The sequence below is a fragment of the Bufo bufo genome, chromosome 1, assembly GCF_905171765.1.
Source record: "Bufo bufo chromosome 1, aBufBuf1.1, whole genome shotgun sequence".
Taxonomy (NCBI): domain Eukaryota; kingdom Metazoa; phylum Chordata; class Amphibia; order Anura; family Bufonidae; genus Bufo; species Bufo bufo.
The window spans coordinates 523,232,891-523,257,209 of NC_053389.1; the positions used below are offsets into that span (position 1 = coordinate 523,232,891).

General features: G+C 45.8%; 1 protein-coding gene across 3 annotated transcripts in view; it reads left to right on the plus strand.

Moving 5' to 3' along the window:
• CPED1 (cadherin like and PC-esterase domain containing 1) overlaps positions 1 to 24,319 on the plus strand; it is a 463,541-nt gene that overhangs the window by 133,581 nt on the left and 305,641 nt on the right. For all 3 annotated transcript variants that reach the window (XR_005774778.1, XR_005774791.1, XM_040411583.1), the window contains exon 8: positions 4,899 to 4,971. Coding sequence is in view for 1 of the 3 variants with exons in the window: in XM_040411583.1 (XP_040267517.1) it covers positions 4,899 to 4,971 (73 nt within the window). In the remaining 2 variants the exon portion in view is untranslated. The remainder of the gene's footprint in view (positions 1 to 4,898; positions 4,972 to 24,319) is intronic.

Consider the following 24,319-nt stretch of genomic DNA (forward strand, 5'->3'; position numbering starts at 1 on the left):
CTCCTCGGTCCCCAGACGTCTGTTAAGTGTTGTAAGAAGAAGGGGAGATGCCACACAGTGGTGAAAATGGCCTTGTCCCAACTTTTTGGGGATTTGTTGACACCATGAAATTCTGATTCAACATAAGCGTGTATATCCCACCCAGATACTTCAGCTGGGTGAGATAAATAAAATCCAGAAAGCTGCAGTGGTTTTAGCAAGTGTAGTTTGCTGAGACAGTTTTGTCTAGATTTTGTTCTGGGCTGGATTTTATTTGGACTGGTGTATATGTTTGGTAGTGGGATCTGCCACTCCACACTCTTCCAGTGCATGTGTTGTCTTTTGCCGGAGGTGATCGCAGGTGAGAACAGCCGGATTAATTAGGGTGGGATAAATCAACCCTCTGTGTATGTGTCTGGGGGACAGGAAGTGACCCTACAGAGAGAGAAGCCTGGGAGGCTTGCGTGGTCACAGCCAGTTGGGCTGCTTAGAGAAGCCGGATCTCTCCCCTGGACTTATGTTTGGCAAGCTGACCTGCTAAGGGTTGGAGCCTGAGACTCCGTGTGTAAGGTGTGCTTAGAGGCGAGTCAGGGAGAAGAACTTTTGTATTAGGTAGAGTCCAGATGTGCAGGTGTTTATTTTGATATTTATGTTTGTGATGGTGCTGAAGTGCCAAAATAAAGCACTATTTGGACTTGAACCCCGTTGTCTGAGGAGAAGTCTGTGATTGCGACCCCCTAAGAGAGAGCGATCCCATACAATATATATATATATATATATAATTACCTGTGCATTATTTTTTATATCATTGATCCTAGTGCCTTCATTCTTTTTCATCTTCTTGAGGCTCGTGACCAAACAGTGGGCTTGACAAGCCCAGGAATATGCCAGTGCCAACAATGTGATTTGGTCTCATGAGGTTCTATTAAGTTATGCCAAAGCTCCCATTTCCAGCTACCTGTACACACGGGTTGAGCTATTCTCAATGCACCCACTGCATAGTTTATAATGTAATGGCATCGAAAATGATCCGTGATTGATACCTCAGTAGAATGTGGTCTTAATGCGTTTTCTCACTAGGGAGTAAAAGTACACGTTGCAATCATGCTCTGTCTTGCAATCCCTGTTAATTATTTTTGTATTCTTCATTCCTAAGTTCCATTAGCGCTTTCTTCATCAAAGGGTGGAATGATATGGAACACATTTGTGGCTTGGGGTTTAGACATTCAAATATGTCCTGGGGTATTCAACAATACATATTTTGGATTCCCTTCTAGCAACATATGTGGATTCATCTCCAGTTTGCCAATATGATAGATGTGCCTGTGGTTTGATGATGAGTTTCATGAAACATGCGCTGTTGGCTAGACTTGGGGACAGGCTAATGATGCAGATTTTTTATCTGTAGCTGCTCAGCTACGCTTTATGTTTATCCATAATAAAAAAAATCTCACTGGGTGACTCTATAGTTCTCAGAATACATAGATTTCAACCAAGTTATATAGCTAGTTGTTCTGACTGTGCAGCACATGTATGAATTTTGATACCAGTTTTCAGGGATGACCTAACTGGGGCCTTTTGTGAAAGGAGACCTGCACTGAATTTCTTCCTGATGTACAGCTATAGAATTTTCCTGCAGCTGCCACTAGGGGGAGCTCAGCACATAGAGATTTCTACAGCTTCTATTAACTTCAGTGGCAAGTATGTAGATTCCTATGCATTGAGCTCCACCTAGTGATGGTTGCAGGCAGACAGTTTTATAATTTTGTGAAGGAAAATAGTATTAAAAATTGTATTGAGATGTGTCAATGTATTTATTTCAGCTGTCAAGTGTACATGCATTGAAAAATTTACTGTTTGTACTGAGTGCTGAAGTCAGTGTGGTGGTGAGGTTTCAGTATGGTACAGAGTGCTACATGTTTTTTTTTTAATATCCTCCAGTTTTCTAGTGAAAAAGGTTGGAAAAGGTGAGACTTTGTAGTCTAAGCCAGATTCATCAACATGATGTGCACCCTGGTAATAAATCTGTTACATACTGCACACGGTAGAGATACTGACAGACTGCATGCATAGCAGATCAATATTAACGGAGGCCCCACCCCATAAAGGTATATTTTACAGTAATTAGGCAATAAGTACATTTGTTGGAGCTCTCAGGAGGTGCATACTGTTTTGCCCTGGGGCCCAGGGTGCATCTAGCCTTTCTGCTACCTGAGGCAAAATGTCATCGTCCCCAATGCCAAATTCTCAACCTAACCCCTTCACTCCAGCCCTACTGTTAAAAAATTTCAAAACATTTCATACAGCGCTTCCAAACATACAGAGCCAGTGATGTCTCCTCTGATGTGGACACTCTTTCCTGACCTTCTCCATTTGGGCCAGACCGCCATGATGATTTCTTTCAGCCATCTCTTGTTTCTGCAGAATTTGACAAACAGACTTCTTAGTTTCCTACTTTTTCATCATCCTCCCATCCTCTCAACACACCATCCTGCCACCCCCAATACTGTGCTCCCCAATGCTATACTGCAGAAATAAATAATCCCCTTGAAAGTACAAGTACCACACAGACAGTGCCCCCTTCAATAATTATTGCCACACAGTGCCCTCAAAAATAACTGTGTCCAGCAATCAGTGGCCCTGACAATAATAATGCCATAAACATAGTGTACTCCGAAAATAACTGTGTCCAGCAAATAGTGGCCCTGACAATAATAGTGCCATAAACATAATGTACCCCAAAAGTAATTGTGCTAAGATGTTACTGTGCTCCCCCAAAGTCCCACCAATAGTAATAATTCTCTGCCAGAGTGCTTTTAGTGTTAATAGTGACCCCAATATTAATAATTTCCCATAGTCTCCTAGTAGTAATAAAGCCCACCATAATGACTCTGAATAGTAATAGATTCCCTTATGATGTGGGCCAATGGAAAAAAAAGGCTCCTAAACATTCCAGTACAAAAATGACCCCCCTTATAATGTGTTCCAGTACAAAAAATGCCCTCTTATGTGTGCCAGTACAAAAAATGCCCCCTTATAATGTGTGCCATTACAAAGAATGCCCTCTTATAATGTATACCATTACAAAAAATACTCCTTTATCATGTGTGCCAGTACAAAAAATGCCCCCTTATAATGTGTGCCAGTACAAGAAATGCCCCCTTATAACACGTGCCAGTACAAGAAATGCCCCCTTATAACACGTGCCAGTATAAAAAACACCCCCTTGTAAAGTGTGCAAGCAGAAAAATGTCCTCTTAAAATTTGTGCCAGCCAAGTGTCCAGTGCTCCAAGAAGAAACTATTTCCCCTCAGTGCACGACGCTTCCTCCCATAAAGGCCTAATAGCATGGTTCCAAAGAAGAATAACAAACTCAAATACTTACCTCTATGCGGCTGTCAGGATGCGGTGCAGGACACAGGCTTCTTCTGGTCTGTGTCCTACCTGAGCTGTATGCAGTTCGGCTCAGGTGATGATGATGATGTCATTGTGCCGCCTGTGCCAGCCTCTGATAGGCTTCGTTGCAGCATTTATTGCTTTCCTGAGGTTGGCAAAACACTTGAATTTTGAGAGATACATGGTTCCATAATGGAAGTGCCCATTGCCCAGGGCCCTGCCGCCGCCCTCCATTTGTCCCTAGGTGTCACCACCTGAAGCAATTGCCTCATTGGCAGTGCGCCCCTGTATCGGGTCCTATGTTTTGTGTGTACACTCCTGCCAGTTATTATTGCCCTATTATTATCCTTAGGATCAGTCATTAATATCTTATAGACGGGGTCCCGACTCCAGCCATCCCTGATGATCAGCTATTGGAAGGGACTGTGGTGCCTTTATGTCCATATTACTCCCACGTGTTGTGGTCTGACTGCAGGTTTAACTGACTCGATCTCTCAGGATCATAAGAATATATGATTCTGAGAGTTCAGGTCAGTTAAACTAAGGGCTCATTTAGACGGCCTTATGCTATCCGCAAAAATGCGGATCCGTTTTTTTGTGGATTATGCTGACCCACTCACTTCTATGGGGCCCTTTTCTATTCCACGGTTCCGCAAAACAAATGAAACATGTCCTATACTTGTCCGTGAAAATCAGGACATGGCCCCATTGAAGTCTATGGGTCCGCAAAAATACTGAATGCTATCCTTTTTTTGTGGATCCGCAAAAAAACTGATCCGCATTTTTGCGGACAGCATACGTCTGAATGAGCCCTAACTGTTGGACTGTAACACACAGGAGTAACATGGTCTTAAAAGACATCTGTATTATGCTCGTGTGAATCCAACCTCAATGTGTCTTTCTAGTTAAAGCGCGTATGTGAGTAGTTTAGACAATGTAAAACTGGTGCCAGCACTAGGAAGGGACTTGGGAGAGCAGTACAAGCATACATTTTTATCATCATATGTAGTGTGAATATAAAGTTTTATTCTGCCAGATTCTGCTTCCGCAAGTGCACTGAAGGCAGTGCTTCACTGTGAAGTGCCTTCTGCATTGAGCTACTTTACAGGCCCATCTCCTCTGTTCTGAGTGACAGCTGTTGCATCCAACCAAGAGACCACTACAGCGGTCACTCGGTGCATATGGGTTGTGGAGCTGCTAAATGTAGAAAGCACTTCACAGCGAAACTCTGCCTCCAGACCACTTGCAGGAATAGAATCTGGCAGAATAAAGCTTCATATTCACACTACTCCTGATGATAAAAATGTATGCTTGTAAGGTGCAGTTTTCAACAGATACAGTAACTGTAAGTTGCTCTACCTATAGTCATCACATATAATACAATACCTTTATTTCTTTCTAGGTCACATATACATATATATAACTGTAAAAGTGCTACTATGCTAACTCTATCAGCTGATGTTGTCATTGTAGCACTAGCAATATATATTACATTGTGTAACTACTTATCTGAATGATTTCAGGTGCAGTGAATGCTTTCAGCTCTTAACTTTTGACATTGGATACAGCAGTGCGTCTCCTCCTTCCGTGCTTGAGGTCAGTGCTAAACTCCCATTTGTATTTTGAGGTTAAAATAAATTAAATTTCCTGTGAGCTATGTGAACACATAGATCACTCCAGTCTTATGAAGGATTTATAGATGTTAATCGCGTAGTCTGTATAGGTTCTGTCTATGTCATTGCATGTATATTGTATCATGGATTTCACTATTCCTTTTATTTTATTTCATAAAAGTAAGTTGTGCTTGTACCTAAACTAAGAGTTTTGTAGACAGTTTAATGGTTAGGCTGAGAGATCACCTAAAGTTGCTGTTAAATATGGCGTTGTAAAAGGACAGACAGGATAAATGCACAAGGCCTGTCACAGGCAACAGTATATGCACCCAGGACATGCTGTTCAGGCCTTGTTCTCGTAGTATTACCTTGGGACATTTGTGGTATTTCCTGTCAATCCTGGCCATTAGGATGAGGTAAGAACTGTATAATACATCTGAGACCCTCAAGTGAGATATGCCATCTCTATATCAGTCAGTTTGTGGGAACTGCATGATGATGTAAATATACAGTATGGGGAAGGAAGGGGTTAAATTGATTGCCGTTAAATACCATTGTGTGTTTTTATTTAAATACGATTAAAATTCTTCTCTTATTAAGTTTCTAATATATCTTTATATCACAATGATATGCAACTGGAATACATTGGCTAAAGTCTCAGTTCTTAACATCAGCCTGAGGGATTAGCCAGTATTGTCAGTTGCATATCATTGTGGTGCACCTTTTGCAGTGATTTACCCTCCATTGAATGCATTTTTGCTGGGGATTGCCGTGAGCAACGAATCACTTGTGGAGGAATTGCTCCCCCGGTTATAAACACGCCACAGTGTTTGGGGTTTTTGAGCATTTCCTCCCATTTAGGCCACTTTATTTCAGTTATTTTTCTTGATATGTATGGAATGTGCCATTTAGCAATGCTGGTAACATTCTAGTGCACCTGGTAGCCTGTGTCACATGGCCTGTTATAGGTGGGGCTCGCAGCCCTATCCCTTCTCTCACTACCTGAGTGATCTCACTGTAAGTTGTATCTTAGCACCTCTCACCGTAGGTAGTCTAGTGGTAGGAACCCCTGCCACACTCAGATACCTTGATATCCTGACAGGAATACATTAGCTAAAGTCTCAGTTCTTAACATCAGCTTGAGGGATTAGTTGCATATCATTGTGGTGCACCTTTCGCAGTGATTTATGTATTTTTATATTTGCATCCACACATTATCCCATCTTGTGTAGGATGCCATTGTGGTGCATGTGGTCCGCTGCCGACATCCTCCATTGAATGCATTTTTGCTGGGGATCACTTGTGGAGGGATTGCTCCCCCGGTTATAAACACGCCACAGTGTTGGGGTTTTTGAGCATTTTCTCCCATTTAGGCCACTTTATTTCAGTTATTTTTCTTGATATGTTTAGAATGTTCCATTGCATAATGCTGGTCCGCTGCCGACATCCTCCATTGAATGCATATTTGCTGGGGATTGCCGTGAGCAACGGATCACATGCGGAGGAATTGCTCCCCCGGTTATAAACACGCCACAGTGTTGGGGTTTTTCAGCATTTTCTCCCATTTAGGCCACTTTATTTCAGTTATTTTTCCAAACAAGAAGTACATTAAAGAAAACAATACTCCCCACACAATTATTACTTCATAGTTCCTTTGTGTATTTAGTTCCATGATGTATTTCGCTACCTGTGCCAGAATACCTTTCAGTGTTCATTTTAAGCTACTATAAAAAGACTGCATTTTCTTAATTCTATAATGACTGCATTAGCAGATTATTTTTTCCCTTCGAATATCCTCACGGCTGTTCTTCATAGCTAATTGTAGCTCTAGAGTTTAGAGTATTTCTATGTGCATATGGCAGATTTAGCTGCTGTGACCTTTTCACCTATTATCTTCTCTCTTGAGCTAAAAAGCTGCTGTTATTAAATGCATCATTACCAAACGTACCCAACCACATCTACGCTTTATTGTGAGGATCCAGTGTGTTTGCATTCCTATTGTCCTATAATGTCTAGGGCATAAAGCTTGACATACCCGTATCATTGCTTGAGGGAGATAGAGGACTATTGACATTTTCAGAAGAGTAACATTCATTTTCAATTTTGAAGTTATTTTATGGAAAGTGAATACCAATTGCACTACTGAAAAGACATTAATCACGGGAGTTTATTGCATGGATTCTCACAATTTTTAATGGGAATGTCTGTGTCTTTTAACCTTACACTTAATCTCAATAATCCAGTTTAATATCGGACCAAGTGATCAACTACATGAGGCTCCTGTTATTCAATCATATTTTAGTCTGCATTTTTGCATTAGTACATCTAAGCCAAAACCAGGTTAGAATATTATCAAAGCAAAAGCATAATAGGAAGATTAGTACCTCTTCTATGTTTTGGACCCACTTCTGGTCTTGGTTTAAAGGGCTTGTTGTCACAGATGGTGTTGCAGATAGCTGGAACTTATAAATAAACATCCGACTGGCTTGAACCCAAACTAAGGAGCATATGGGTGAGCCCTATAAAACCCTAAGAGCTCTCCCTGACTGCTATGCCCATGCAAGGATCTCAATATTAGACGATTGCATGCCCACGTACCTAAGACTGTGTGACACCTGAAAACCCTATAATAGTGAGGGGACACGACGACCGGCTCCCTGAGTCAGGGTCACCTAGAATCAAGCCAGCAAGGAAACACAAATAAAGGAAATGACTTATCTGAGCAAACAGCAGCAGCAGCCTCCAGCAGTGAACACCTCATCCAGGAAGTAGTATAAACCGCAAAGTGAGGCAGTATGGGAGGGAATATAAAGGGAGACAATTAGTCTAAATAGGTGACACCTGGGAGAAGGAAAGGAGATGAGAAAGTGAAACCAAAACAAAGAACGTCATGCAAGAGGTAGAGAAGAATGTCTGCCAGACCTTCTCACAGAACTGGCGGTGACACTTGTCCCATCTCAGTCATTGATTGCATATCAGAGGCATCAATGTCAGATAAATAAGGGTCTCACCTCTGGAACCTGCTCCTACCACCAGAACAGGGCTCCCAAAGAGAAGGTGATCACACAAAACATGCATGGCCACCTCTCCATTCACCGATCTGCGAGCGTGCTTGGCTATTTTCAAAATTCCCATAGTAGTGAATGGATGGAGAACTGTGCATGCACATCCACCTCCACATTCACCACTATGGGACTGCTGTAGATAGCCGAGCCAGCACTCAGCTATTTTTGGAACTCCCACAGCTGAGAATGGAGGGTGGTTGTGCTTGCACTGTACACTTTCCTTCAGGGCGATAGGAGTGTGTTCCAGAAGTCCCATCTGCATCCTATCTGACAATAATGGCATACCCTAGCGATATGTCATCAATGTTTAAAATAGGAATACCACTTTAAACTAGCTATACATATCAGATGTATGTCAGCCAAACCTGCTAATTTCAGTGGAAAATCCTGACCATTCAATGTGTACGGGGCCTCCCTACTTTCTGTTGACATCATGTGGACAAACAAATGGGTTGGGAATATGTCTAATCTTTTTGATCTTGGGGAGATAAACCACCTGGCAGAGGTGTCTGGCAGTGGCTTTCTTCTCTCTCCCATTGACAGACAACATATGCATGCTTGGCTGATAATGAATTTGTGTGGGGGATTGGGAGAGATAACAGTTAACCCGTTTATTGCTGGCTTTATAAATACTGATGTTAAATACTAACCAGGATTCTCCCGAGTGATAGTGGCCTAAGGTTTTGTTTCTGCCATGTTGGAACAAACAATAGAAATCAATGGAAAGAAGAATCTAATACTTTTTGTAAAAAAATTAGTAGCATAAAATTACTCCAAATTATGTTCCATATTCATGTAAGCCATAAAGAATACCAGATTTTTTTCTATTGTAATCCATGTGTTTCAGGAAATAGACCTTTTAACTGGCCATAAATCAACCAATAGAGGTAAAAATGTAGCACTCACCAAATCCATCCAGGATTAGAAAAACATGGCTGCTTTCTTCCAAAAACTGCACCTCCCCTGTCCACAGATTGGGTGTGGTATTACAGCTCTTCTCCATTGACTGCAGTTTTTGGAAGAAAGCAGCCATATTTTCTAATCCTGGATAACCCCTTTAAAATGCACTTTTACTTGTAACAGCACAAGCGTGAAATCAGCAGGTGAGATCACATGCACAGTCTTTGCCCTGTGAAAAGTAAGGACAATTTAAATCAATATGATTTATGCCACTGATTTATGGACATCGCTGCAAAAAAAAAAAAAAGGTCACACACTCTAATATTTCATTGGACCGCCTTTAGCTTTGATTACGGCACACATTCGCTGTGGTATTGTTTCGATAAGCTTCTGCAATGTCACAAGATTTATTTCCATCCAGTGTTGCATTAATTTTTCACCAATATTTTGCATTGATGATGGTAGGGTCTGACTGCTGCGCAAAGCCTTCTCCAGCACATCCCAAAGATTCTGAATGGGGTTAAGGTCTGGACTCTGTGGTGGCCAATCCATGTGTGAAAATGATGTCTCACATGCTCCCTGAACCACTCTTTCACAATTTGAGCCGGATGAATCCTGGCATTGTCATCTTGTAATATGCCCGTGCCATCAGGGAAGAAAAAATCCATTGATGGAATAACCTGGTCATTCAGTATGTTCAGGTAGTCAGCTGACCTCATTCTTGGAGCACATACTGTTGCTGAACCTAGACCTGACCAACTGCAGCAACCCCAGATCATAGCACTGCCCCCACAGGCTTGTACAGTAGGCACCAGGCATGATGTGTGCATCACTTCATCTGCCTCTCTTCTTACCCTGATGCGCCCATCACTCTGGAACAGGGTAAATCTGGACTCATCAGACCACATGACCTTCTTCAATTGCTCCAGAGTCCAATCTTTATGCTCCCTAGCAAATTGAAGCCTTTTTTTTCTGGTTTGCCTCACTGATTAGTGATTTTATTACGGCTACACAGCTGTTCAGTCCCAATCCCTTGAGTTCCCTTTGCATTGTGCGTGTGGAAATGCTCTTACTTTCACTATTAAACATAGCCCTGAGTTCTACTGTTGTTTTTCTTCGATTTGATCTCCCCAAACGTTTAAGTGATCGCCGGTCACGATCATTCAGGATTTTTTTCCCACCACATTTCTTCCTCGAATACGATGGGTCCCCACTATCCGTCCAGTTTTTAATAATGCGTTGGACAGTTCTTAACCCAATTTTAGTAGTTTCTGCAATCTCCTTAGATGTTTTCTCTGCTTGATGCATGCCAATGATTTCACCCTTCTCAAACAGACTAACATATTTCCCACGACCACGAGATGTGTCTTTCGACATGGTTGTTTAAGAAATGAGAAGCAACTCATTGCACCAGTTGGGGTTAAATAACTTGTTGCCAGCTGAAAGATAATCGCCCATGCAGTAATTATCCAATAGGAGGCTCATAACTACCCTGTTTCCCCGAAAATAAGACAGTGTCTTATATTAATTTTTGCTCCCAAAGATGCGCTAGGTCTTATTTTCAGGGATGTCTTATTTTTCCATGACACAGGGGGATCAGAGGGGGGAATCAAAATGACACAGGGGGATCAGAAGGGGGACTCAAAATGGCACAGGAGAATCAAAGGGGGGGATTACCATTTTAGTACCCCCTTCTGATCCTCCTGTGTCATTTTGATTGCCCCCCCTCTGATCCCCCTGTGTCATTTTAAGTGATCCCCCTCCCCTGTGCCAGCGGACAGTAGATTATTTAGTCTCTCCCCCCCTCCCACCTTCACCAGACATCCCCCACCACTTTATCAGACATTCCCCCCCCCCCCCTTACCTTAGTCACCCCTGTGTGTCCGTGCCGGCCATTCCACACAATGTGCCCGACTCCTGCCCTGCGCGACTCACTCACTGTCTAATTGTGAGTCAGCCAGACTCCGTCAGGGCAGAGCAAGTAGCAGGCAGCAGCTTGTCCTGGCGGCGGCGCAGGCTCTCTGATTTATAGAGACCTTGCACTGCCTGAACAGCTCTGGCTGCGCTGCGGCAAATCAGTGAGCTGCGGGGCGGCGCCCGCCGATACGGTCCAGAGGAGTCAGACGCCTTACAGTAGCTTCGGGGGCCTTATATTCCGGGGGGGGGGGGGGGGTCTTATGATCGGGGAGGCTTTATTATCGGGGAGGTCTTATTTTCGGGGGGATGCCTTATATTACAGCGAGAGGCAAAGCTGGAAGTAGGTCTTATTTTCGCGGGATGTCTTATTTTCGGGGAAACACAATATTTGCTTAGTTAAATTCAGGTGGATTTCTTTTGGACAGGCAGTGTATTAAACACTCACATTAAGAACTTGTAACTTGTAATTAAGAACTCACAGTGTGACCTGAAGTCCAGGGCCAGGCTACAGCAGTATGGGACAAATTCTCAATCCACCACCTCCAACTCTACCGTGAAACAGATATTTGGATGGACATTATATACATCGCTAACAAATATACAGTAAAATACAGAAGCATATACCTCTTACATCCAGTGATGTCTCCTCTGATGTACACTCTTTCCTCAACGTCTCCATTTGGAAATAAGACCGCCATGATACATTATTTCGTCCGCGTCTCGTCTTTGCAGAGTTTATCACAGAAAACTATGTTAGATTCCTCACTTTACTATCATCCTCTCCCTCCTGGTGGCTCGGTGGTTAGCACTGGTGCCTTGTATTGCTGGGGTCCTAGGTTCGAATCCAACCAAGGCCAACATCTGCATGGAGTTTGTATGTTCTCCCCGTATTTGGGTGGGGGTACTCCAATTTCATCCCACACTCCAAAGACATACATTGCATTGTCTAAAAAGCACTGTGGAATATAGTAGCACTATATAAGTGCAATAAATAAATAGACATAAATCCTGCTGCTATCCCCACAACTGTGCTAGTTCTGTACAGATAGTCCCCCATAATAATATGCTCCCAAACTGTTCTCAATAGTAGTACCTACAATAGCAACATTATTAGTAGTAATGTTCTCCATATTGGGCTCAATAATGATACCTCCAGCACCCCCAATATTATTAATGCCACCTTTGTAGAAATAAGGCATCCTATAGTGTCCCCAGCAGTAACAAGGCCCCTCTATAAAGCATTCCTATAAGAGCCCACAGTAGTAATAAAGTCCCCTACAGTGACTGCAGTAGTTATAATGCCACCTATAGAGGTCCAAGTATTTATAAAGACCCTTGCAGTAGCACCAATATTTATAAAGACCTGCTTCAGTGCCCCATGTAGTTATAATGATCCTCTGTAGTGTACTCTGTATTTTAATGCCCCCTGTAGTACACCTAGATAAAAGACACCACCCTCTGGCAGTGCCCACTCACTGTCTTTATATGTATAAAGTCCTCTGTATGGATAGTATATATCATTCCCCCTTTGTATTATTAGTATATATAATGATCACCTCTGCATTATTAGCATATATAATGGCGCCCCTCTGTATTATTAGAATATACAATGGCCCCCCTCTGCATTTTTAGTACAGTATATATAATACTCCCTCTGTATTATTAGTATGTGTGTGTGTATATATATATATATATATACTGCTCAAAAAAATAAAGGGAACACAAAAATAACACATCCTAGATCTGAGTTAATTAAATATTCTTCTGAAATACTTTGTTCTTTACATAGTTGCAATAGGAAAAAGGTTAATGGTGCACTGATGTAGTACACCAATTGATATCTTTGCGCCATAAGGTATCAATTGGTGTACTACATCAGTGCACCATTAACCCGTTCCTCCTTGCACAAAGCACCGCCAGCATTCAAAAGTGACCAAAACATCAGCCAGGAAGCATAGGAACTGAGAAGTGGTCTGTGGTTACCACCTGCAGAACCACTCCTTTATTGGGGGTGTCTTGCTAATTGCCTATAATTTCCACCTGTTGTCTATCCCATTTGCGCAATAGCATGTGAAATTGATTGTCACTCAGTGTTGCTTCCTAAGTGGACAGTTTGATTTCACAGAAGTGTGATTGACTTGGAGTTACATTGTGTTGTTTAAGTGTTCCCTTTATTTTTTTTAGCAGTGTATATATATAATGCCCCTACTGTATTATTAGCATATATAATGGCCCCCTCTGTATTATTAGTATATATATATATATACAAAATAATGTCCCCTATGTATTATTAGTATATACACTGCTCAAAAGAATAAAGGGAACACTTAAACAACACAATGTAACTCCAAGTCAATCACACTTCTGTGAAACTGTCCACTTAGGAAGCAACACTGAGTGGCAATCAATTTCACATGCTGTTGTGCAAATGGGATAGACAACAGGTGGAAATTATAGGCAATTAGCAAGACACCCCCAATAAAGAGTGATTCTGCAGGTGGTGACCACAGACCACTTCTCAGTTCCTATGCTCCTGGCTGATGTTTTGGTCACTTTTGAATGCTGGCGGTGCTTTCACTCTAGTGGTAGCATGAGACGGAGTCTACAACCCACACAAGTGGCTCAGGTAGTGCAGCTTATCCAGGATGGCACATCAATGCGAGCTGTGGCAAGAAGGTTTGCTGTGTCTGTCAGCGTAGTGTCCAGAGCATGGAGGCGCTACCAGGAGACAGGCCAGTACATCAGGAGACATGGAGGAGGCCGTAGGAGGGCAACAACCCAGCAGCAGGACCGCTACCTCCGCCTTTGTGCAAGGAGGAACAGGAGGAGCACTGCCAGAGCCCTGCAAAATGACCTCCTGCAGGCCACAAATGTGCATGTGTCTGCTCAAACGGTCAGAAACAGACTCCATGAGGGTGATATGAGGGCCCGACGTCCACAGGTGGGGGTTGTGCTTACAGCCCAACACCGTGCAGGACGTTTGGCATTTGCCAGAGAACACCAAGATTGGCAAATTCGCCACTGGCGCCCTGTGCTCTTCACAGATGAAAGCAGGCTCACACTGAGCACATGTGACAGACGTGACAGAGTCTGGAGACGCCGTGGAGAACGTTCTGCTGACTGCAACATCCTCCAGCATGACCGGTTTGGCATTGGGTCAGTAATGGTGTGGGGTGGCATTTCTTTGGAGGGCCGCACAGTCCTCCATGTGCTCGCAAGAGGTAGCCTGACTGCCATTAGGTACCGAGATGAGATCCTCAGACCCATTGTGAGACCATATGCTGGTGCGGTTGGCCCTGGGTTCCTCCTAATGCAAGACAATGCTAGACCTCATGTGGCTGGAGTGTGTCAGCAGTTCCTGCAAGACAAAGGCATTGATGCTATGGACTGGCCTGCCCGTTCCCCAGACCTGAATCCAATTGAGCACATCTGGGACATCATGTCTCGCTCTATCCACCAACGTCACGTTGCACCACAGACTGTCCAGGAGTTGGCAGATGCTTTAGTCCAGGTCTGGGAGGAGATCCCTCAGGAGACCATCTGCCACCTCATCAGGAGAATGCACAGGCGTTGTAGGGAGGTCATACAGGCATGTGGAGGCCACACACACTACTGAGCCTCATTTTGACTTGTTTTAAGGACATTACATCAAAGTTGGATCAGCCTGTAGTGTGTTTTTCCACTTTAATTTTGAGTGTGACTCCAAATCCAGACCTCCATGGGTTAAAAAATTTGATTTCCATTTTTTTATTTTTGTGTGATTTTGTTGTCAGCATATTCAACTATGTAAAGAACAAAGTATTTCAGAAGAATATTTAATTAATTCAGATCTAGGATGTGTTATTTTTGTGTTCCCTTTATTTTTTTGAGCAGTGTATAATGTACTCCTGTGTATTATTTTATTATATATAATGGCCCCATCTGTATTATTAGGATATATAATGGTCCCCTCTGTATTATTAGTATATATAATGGCCTCCTCTGTATTATTAGAATATATAATGGCCCCCTCTGTATTATTAGTAAATATAATAGCCCCCTCTGTATTATTAGTATATATAATGTTCTCCTCTGTATTATTAGTGTATATATAATAGCCACCTCTGTATTATTAGCATATATAATAGCCCCATCTGTATTATTAGTATATAAAATGGCCTCCTCTGTATTATTAGCCTCTTCTGTATTTTGAACATCCGTATGACCTTTTTTCCCATGGTCAGAATTTGTTAACCAAAAGCAGCAGTGGGTCAAAACACAGATGAAATGCAAATAATTCCATTACATTTTATTCTGTTTTGGACCCACTCCTGTTTTTGGCTTACATATACTGATCAAATACTGATGCAAAACACACTGACCATCGGAAAGAGGCGTTAAGTTACAGGATTGTTTTTTTTGTTTTGTTTTTAGTTTTCTGTTCTCCTGACGGATCAGAAGAACGGAAAAATAAACAGTGATGTTAACACAACAACATTACTGACACTGCTGCTGCCCCCGCTCCTCTCTCTGTCATGGGGACAATACAGTCACTGTCACCTTCCTTACTCCGTCATGGGGCCACTACTGCCACTGCTGCTGCCACTGTCCCCACTCTGACATAGGGCCACTTTTGCCACGGTTACAGCCACTGCTGCTGCTACTCTCCCTACTCATGGTGCCAGTACTTGAATCTTGGGGCACTGCACGGTTAAGTCCACAGTGATAAATTAGACCTGCTGCTAATATTGGCCTGTAATACTGACGCACAGTGATTCGACAACTAACAGAGGGGAATAAAAAGCATGTGTTTGGACTGCCACAACGTGCATTAGAAGAATATTTTTTTTCTCTACTACTCTATTGGCTCTGCCTCTATTTCTTTATTTTGTTCCACTAAGGAGCCATTTGGACACAGCTCCTGCAGGAGCGCCCATGTTTTTTTTTCTTTGTTTTACTGAAGGGTGCTGTATGCTTTTATTTTTGTTTAACAGAAGGGATTACCTATGAATCTTGTTGCACATTGTTACTGCCACTGCTGCTGACGACTTGAATCTTGGTGCCCTGCACAGTTAAATCAACTGTGATAAATTAGACCTGATGCTTTTATTAACCTGTAATAATGATGCTCAGTAATTTGACAGCTAACAGAAGGGATTCGTTATCAATCTTGGTGCCCTACACAGTGATGTAGAGGGCGATAAATTACAACTGCCTTTTAGGCCTCATGCACACAACAGTTGTTTTTCTCGGCCTCTGTTCCGTTTTTTTGCGGATAGAATGGGGACCCATTCATTCCAATGGGTCAGCAAAAAAAGTTGATAGTTCATCCGTTTGTGTTCCGCGTCCGTTGTCCGTGTTTCCCTTCAGCAAAAAAATAGTGCATGTCCTACTTTTTTCACATTTGCGGACAAGGATAGGCATTTATTACAAGGGATCTGTTGAAAAAAACGGATCCTCCCCAAAAAAACGGATGCCGCATCCATTTTTTAGGGGACGCAAAAAACAACTGTCGTGTGTATGAGGCCTTATACTGATGGCACAGTACCTACAGAACAGATTAAGTATGAATGTGAGTGTACTAGAACATAATGCACACGGCTCCCACTGTACTCTCCCTGCAGTTTAAGTTCCAAGCCTTCACACTGAGATTGAGCCACAAAGTGGGATACATATGATTAGGCAAAGGGGAATGGGTATACCAGATTTATTCGGAACAAATTGAATTTCTTGACGAAGTTTGGTGAATCGTCTAAATCGAATTTTTCAAAACTTTGCTCATCTCTAATTAGTATATAATGGCCCCAAAGTAGGCTTGAGCGAATTGAGCTTCGGATCATAGATCCAAAGTTAAATCGTTCAAAATCTTTGGTGTTAATTCTGTTTCCGCACAGTTATTAAAGTGTCCTGCCCGAAGCTGCATGAGACTTCGGTGAATTACTACGGTTTTATTTAAAAACATTTAAAAATAGGAATCCGAAATGGGCTTTGGTACCAAGATACCAGCCAGTACTAAAGCCCACTTCAGATTCCTATTTTAAAATGTTTTTAAATACGCAGATAGGGATACCGTAGTAATTCACTAAAGTGTTACGCAAATTCGGGCAAGACGAAGTTTGGCTCCAATACATTTTAAACAAAGTTTTTGAACAAATCACCTTTGTAATCCGAAGCTGAATTCACCCAAGTCAATCCAAGCTTTAGGCCAGGGTATCACCCAAATTTATTGTAGAGCATTTATTCCCATTTGAACTGTCTCATTAGGCCTCATGCACACGACCGTTGTGTGCATCTGTGGCCGTTGTGCCGTTTTCCTTTTTTTTTCGCGGACCCATTGACTTTCATGGGGTCCGTGGAAAAATCGGAAAATGCACCGTTTTGCAGCCACATCCGTGATCCGTGTTTCCTGTCCGTCAAAAAAATATGACCTGTCCTATTTTTTTGACGGACAATGGTTCACGGACCCATTCCAGTCAATGGGTCCGTGAAAAAACACGGATGCACACAAGATTGGCATCCGCGGTCCGTGGCCGTAGGCTACTTTCACACAGACGGATCCGCAGATCCGTCTGCATAAAAGCTTTTTCAGAGCTGAGTTTTCACTTCGTGAAAACTCAGATCCGGCAGTATATTCTAACACAGAGGCGTTCCCTTAGTGATGGGACGCTTCTAGTTAGAATATACTTTGAACTGTGTACATGACTGCCCCTGCTGCCTGGCAGCACCCGATCTCTTACAGGGGGCTGTGATCCGCACAATTAACCCCTCAGGTGCCGCTCCTGAGGGGTTAATTGTGCGTATCATAGCCCCCTGTAAGAGATCATGTGCTGCCAGGCAGGAGGGGGCACACCCCCCTCCCTCCCCAGTTTTAAATTCATTGGTGGCCAGTGGTCCCCCCCTCCCTCCCTTGTATTTAACACATTGGTGGCCAGTGCGGCCCCCCCTCCCTGCCCTGCAGTACTGTAGATTCATTGGTGGCCAGTGGGCCCCCCTCCCTCCCCCTCCTAATTAAAATCTCCCCCCCCATCATTGGTGGCAGCGGAGAGTACCGATCGGAGTCCCAGTTTAATCGCTGGGGCTCCGATCGGTAACCATGGCAACCAGGACGCTACTTAGCAATTTTTAGAAGCATTATACTTACCTGCGAGCTGCGATGTCTGTGACTGGCGGGCGCTCCTCCTACTGGTAAGTGACAGGTCTGTGCTATAAGCAATGCGCCGCACAGACCTTTCAATTACCAGTAGTAGGAGCGCCGGGCCGGTACTCTCAGCTGCCACCAATGATAGGGGGGGAGATTTTAATTAGGGGGGGAGATTTTAATTAGGAGGGGAGGGAGGGGGGCCTACTGGCCACCAATGAATCTACAGTACTACAGGGGAGGGAGGGGGGGCCGGCCGCACTGGCCACCAATGTGTTAACTACAGGGGAGGGAGGGGGGGCCGGCCGCACTGGCCACCAATGTGTCAGGATTCGAACCCGTGACCAGCCACATCCCAGGCGGTAGCCCTGCTTACTAGGCTACCGTCCTCTCTGGACATTCCTCCCTGAAGCCTATTAGTTAACCTCAGTCTTGCCAAGCCTTGCTCATTACCCTTGATTCCCCACACCTGGTACTTCCCTATATAAGTCCAGCCCCTTGCACTCCAGTTTGCTGATTATTGAGCTCCTGAGCCTTGATCAAGCGTCTCCTCATCTGCTGCTCTTGTTACTATTGAAAGTCCACTGCTGACCAGGAATTGCCTACCGACTACTCTTCTGCTTGTCCCTACCTACTGAACTGCTACCACCGTTGCCATCCGGATTGTCTGACTACGCTTACTGCCGCCTGCCCTGACCCACCGCCTGCCTACCGACTACGCTTCTGCCAGACTTCCTGCACCTACTACCTGCCTGCGGTCCTTGCCACTGGGCTCCACTCCTACCTCCAGCCAGCGGTCCTCTGACTCAGGTGAGCCTGTAGGACTGTTACAGAATAATCTGCCAAAACTATGGAGTCCGCAATGGCCACTCTGCGTAAGCAGGTCTCCGAACTTCAAGAATTTGGTACAACATATCAGGAGAAATTTGCCCAGCTCCAAGGCGTAGTCCAAAGCCAACAGAGGGAGATTATTGAACTACAGAGGCAACTCCTGGACGTCCGCGGCGCGCCCGCAGACATCCGCATGCCACTCCCATCAAGATTCAGCGGCGACAGACGCCAGTATCGGGGGTTTCTAAACCAATGCCGCATCTATTTTCAGATGTACCCGGCCCCCTTCACCACCGAGAAAAAGAAGGTGCTATTCGTGGTCAATCTCCTGACGGATGAAGCATTAGAATGGGCATCACCATACGTGGAGACTAACAGTCAGCTCCTGGACAACCTAAACAACTTCATCACCGCCATGAGCCAAGTCTTCGATGACCCCAACCGCTGTGCGACAGCCGAGGCGCGACTACATGGTCTGCGGCAAGGGAGACGCTCCGTCGCCGAATACACCGCCGAGTTTCGCCGTTGGGTCACGGACACCACCTGGAACCCAGCGGCACAGAGAAGCCAATTCCGGCGAGGCCTGTCAGAATTAATAAAGGACGAACTCGCCAGAGTTGAGGCCCCGGACGATCTGGATGACTTCATTCAGTTATGCATCCGGATAGATCAAAGACTCTCCGAGAGGAAGAAAGAAAGACTCTGGTCCTCGGACCGCAGACCCACTTACTCCTTCTCTTCCACCGCCCAGCGCGACCCCCAGTCAGTAACTGAACCTATGCAGGTCGACGCTCTACGTAGGTCCCTATCCACAGCTGAGAAGGAGAGAAGGCTGGCCAAAAACCTCTGCCTCTACTGTGGGGAGCCAGGTCATTTTGCCATCAAATGTCCTCAAAAGATCCGAAAGACTATTGCCGTCACGGAGCTAAAGGAGCAACCACAAACTCCAACCCCGCCAGCAGCCCCTGAAAATAACAACACGGCGGCTCATGGATCCCACTTCATCATCCCGATCCTCATCGACATTGAGGGGCGACAACTGCCCTGTTCAGCGATGTTAGACTCCGGGGCGGGAGGCAACTTCATGGACCTAACCTTCGCCCGCGAAAAGAACATTCCACGGACAATCAAGGCAGCCCCCGTTGACCTGGAAACCGTCGACGGATCCCCACTCTCCTCGGGGCCGGCCACTCACGAGACCACCGAACTACAACTCCTCATAGAACCAGATCACCGTGAAAAGATCCACTTCTCTCTGATCGCTTCCCCGAAGTTCCCAGTGATCTTGGGCATCCCATGGTTGGCCACCCACAACCCCTTGGTGGACTGGGAAACCCGCTGCATACGATTCCCATCCGAGTTCTGCACGCTAAATTGCTCCCACAAACCCGTCCTTCCACCCGAAGACACCACCATCTCTAAACTATCCGTCAAGGATCTGCTACCCCCTCAATACCGAGAGTTCCAGGATGTCTGCGACAAGAAAAACGCAGACAAGCTGCCACCACACCGACCCTACGACTGCCCTATAGAACTGTTGCCCGGGGCCGAAATACCCTTTGGCAGTATCTACTCCCTCTCAGAGCCTGAACTCAAGGCTCTGAAAGAGTACCTGGACGAGGACCTGAGGAAGGGGTTCATCCGGCCCTCCACCTCCCCCGCGGGAGCCCCCTTTTTCTTCGTAGAGAAAAAAGACTCCTCCCTGCGTCCCTGCATAGACTACAGAAAGCTTAATGACATAACCGTAAAAAACCGGTACCCGCTCCCACTGATTTCCGAACTCCTTGATAGACTCCGGGAAGCGAAGATCTTCACCAAACTCGACCTTCGAGGGGCCTACAACCTCGTCCGAATCCGCCCTGGGGACGAATGGAAGACCGCCTTCCGGACACGTTATGGTCATTTCGAGTACCTGGTCATGCCTTTCGGACTCTGCAATGCTCCCGCCACCTTCCAGCACTTCATTAACGACGTCCTCAGGGACATGCTGGATCTGTTTGTAGTCGTTTACCTGGACGACATCTTGATCTTCTCTGAAGACCTCGAGCAGCACCGCGAACACGTCCGCAGGGTACTGCAGAGACTCAGACAGAACTCTCTCTATATCAAGCTAGAGAAATGCGAGTTTGAGCGAACCACCACTCAGTTCCTCGGATACATCATCTCCCCAGAGGGCCTAAGTATGGACCCGGGGAAGGTCCAAGCTGTGATGAACTGGCCCGTTCCGAAAAACGAGAAGGAGATACAAAGATTCATTGGCTTCGCCAACTTCTATCGGAAGTTTATCCGGAACTTCTCCAAGGTCATAGCACCAATCACCCAACTCACCAAGAAGGCAGTCCCCTTCTCCTGGACACCCGAGGCCCAGGAGGCCTTCACCAAGTTGAAACTCCTCTTCACTTCTGCCCCAATCCTAATCCACCCGAACCCCGAGCTCCCATTTACAGTCGAAGTGGATGCATCAGACTCTGCGGTGGGGGCAGTTTTGTCACAACGGACAGGGGAGAGGATGCTATTACACCCGTGCGCATATTTCTCCCGCCAGATGTCCCCCTCCGAGAAGAACTATGACATCGGGAACAAAGAACTACTGGCGATCAAGGATGCCTTCTCCGAGTGGAGACACCTGCTGGAGGGAGCCACCAACCCCATAATCGTACTAACTGACCACAAGAACCTCGAGTTCATCCGCAGCGCTAAGAGACTCTCAGCCAGACAGGCCAGATGGAGCCTATTCTTTTCCCGCTTCAACTATCTCATCACCTATCGCCCTGGATCAAAAAACGGCAAGGCTGACGCCCTCTCCAGAATGTTTTCCGAGCCCTCACAGAGTAACAAGGGCCAAAATAACATCTTACCCGAGAGAAGGGTCGTAGGGGCCACCTACTCTAAAGAACTCCTGGGCACAATCAAAGAAGGATATGAAAATGACCCCTTCCTCTCCCACCCCACAGGCAATGTCAGCCTTACGTTTAGGAACGGTCATTGGTTTCATCAGGACCTACAACTATATGTACCAGAAATCGCACGGCTCGAAGTGCTCAAACTCAACCATGACTCCAAGGTGGCCGGTCATTTTGGCACAAGAAAGACCCAGGAGCTTCTCTCCCGCTCCTTCTGGTGGCCAACATACAAGGAGGACATCAAGAGGTACATCTCCTCGTGCACGGTCTGTGCCCGCAATAAGACTCCTCGTTCCTCTCCCGTGGGTCTGTTACAACCCCTCCCGATTCCCTCCCGCCCCTGGGGCTCGATCTCCATGGACTTTGTGGTAGACCTTCCTCCTTCAAAAGGGATGAACACCATCCTGGTCGTGGTCGACCGTCTCACCAAGATGGCCCATTTCATCCCCTACAAAGGCCTACCCACAGCCAAACAGACGGCCGATCTTATTCTCAGAGAGGTCTTCAGGCTGCATGGGATCCCGGACGACGTGGTCTCCGACCGAGGCGTACAATTTGCCTCAAAGTTCTGGAAGAACTTCTGCCTGGCGCTCGGGGTTAAAGTGAACCTGTCCTCTGCTTTCCACCCTCAGTCAAACGGGCAGACGGAGAGAACTAATCAGACCCTAGAGCAATACCTACGCTGTTTCAGCTCCCACCTGCAGGATGACTGGCTGGATCATCTCCCCACGGCCGAGTTCGCCTACAACAATGCTGAGCACAGCTCAACCAAGCACAGCCCCTTCTTTGCTAACACAGGCTCGCACCCGGTGTTCATTCCCCACCTACCCGTCGCCTCCACCCTCCCAGCAGTGGCCGAACGCCTAACAACCCTACAGGAGGCACAAAAGAACATTATAGACAACCTCCAGCTTGCCCAGAGGCGCTTTAAACAGGGAGCAGACAGACGTCGCAAACCCACCCCGGGCTTCCATGTGGGAGACAAGGTGTGGCTGTCCACCAGGAACCTCAGATTAAAGGTCCCCTCCAAAAAATTTGCCCAAAGATACATGGGTCCGTTCCGGATCACCACACAAATCAACGAGGTCACTTTCCGTCTTGACCTTCCGGACTCCATTAGGGTGCACCCTGTCTTCCATTGCTCTCTCCTCAAGCCATACGTGGAGAACACCTTCACAGGCCGCCACTCTCCCCCTCCACCACCCGTGAGGGTACAGGGTGAAGAAGAATATGTTGTCGCAAAGATTCTCGACTCCAGGATCCACCGGGGAAGACTACAATACCTAATTGGGTGGGAGGGTTACCCTCCTGAGGATAACTCCTGGGAGCGAGAAGAAAATGTCGACGCCCCCAGACTGGTAAAAGAGTTCCACCAACGGCACCCCGGTAAGCCTGCCCCTGCGGTGCCCGGAGGTCACCTTGGAAGGGGGGGAGTACTGTCGGGATTCGAACCCGTGACCAGCCACATCCCAGGCGGTAGCCCTGCTTACTAGGCTACCGTCCTCTCTGGACATTCCTCCCTGAAGCCTATTAGTTTACCTCAGTCTTGCCAAGCCTTGCTCATTACCCTTGATTCCCCACACCTGGTACTTCCCTATATAAGTCCAGCCCCTTGCACTCCAGTTTGCTGATTATTGAGCTCCTGAGCCTTGATCAAGCGTCTCCTCATCTGCTGCTCTTGTTACTATTGAAAGTCCACTGCTGACCAGGAATTGCCTACCGACTACTCTTCTGCTTGTCCCTACCTACTGAACTGCTACCACCGTTGCCATCCGGATTGTCTGACTACGCTTACTGCCGCCTGCCCTGACCCACCGCCTGCCTACCGACTACGCTTCTGCCAGACTTCCTGCACCTACTACCTGCCTGCGGTCCTTGCCACTGGGCTCCACTCCTACCTCCAGCCAGCGGTCCTCTGACTCAGGTGAGCCTGTAGGACTGTTACACAATGTGTTAACCACAGGGGAGGGAGAGGGGGCCGGCCGCACTGGCCACCAATGTGTTAACTACAGAGGAGGGAGGGGGGGCCGGCCGCACTGGCCACCAATGAGTTAAATACAGGGGGGGAGGGGGGGTCTGCCCCCTGCTGCCTGGCAGCACCTTCCAGGCAGCAGGGGGCAATCATGTACACAGTTCTTTTAGTATATTCTAACCTGAAGCGTCCCCATCACCATGGGAACGCCTCTGTGTTAGAATATACTGTCGGATCTGAGTTTCATGATCTAACTCAAATCGGATGGTATATTCTAACATAGAGGCGTTCCAATGGTGATGGGGACGCTTCAAGTTAAAATATACCATCGGATTGGAGAAAACTCAGATCCGATGGTATAAAAGCGACTCCTGACTTTACATTGAAAGTCAATGGGGGACGGATCCGTTTGCAATTGCACCATATTGTGTCAAAGTCAAACGGATCCGTCCCCATTGACTTGCATTGTAATTCAGGACGGATCCGTTTTTTTTCATGTCCGTGGATCCTCCAAAAATCAAGGAAGACCCACGGACAAAAAAACGGTCACGGATCACGGACCTACGGACCCCGTTTTTGCGGACCTTAAAAAAAAAACGGTTGTGTGCATAAGGCCTAACACTTAT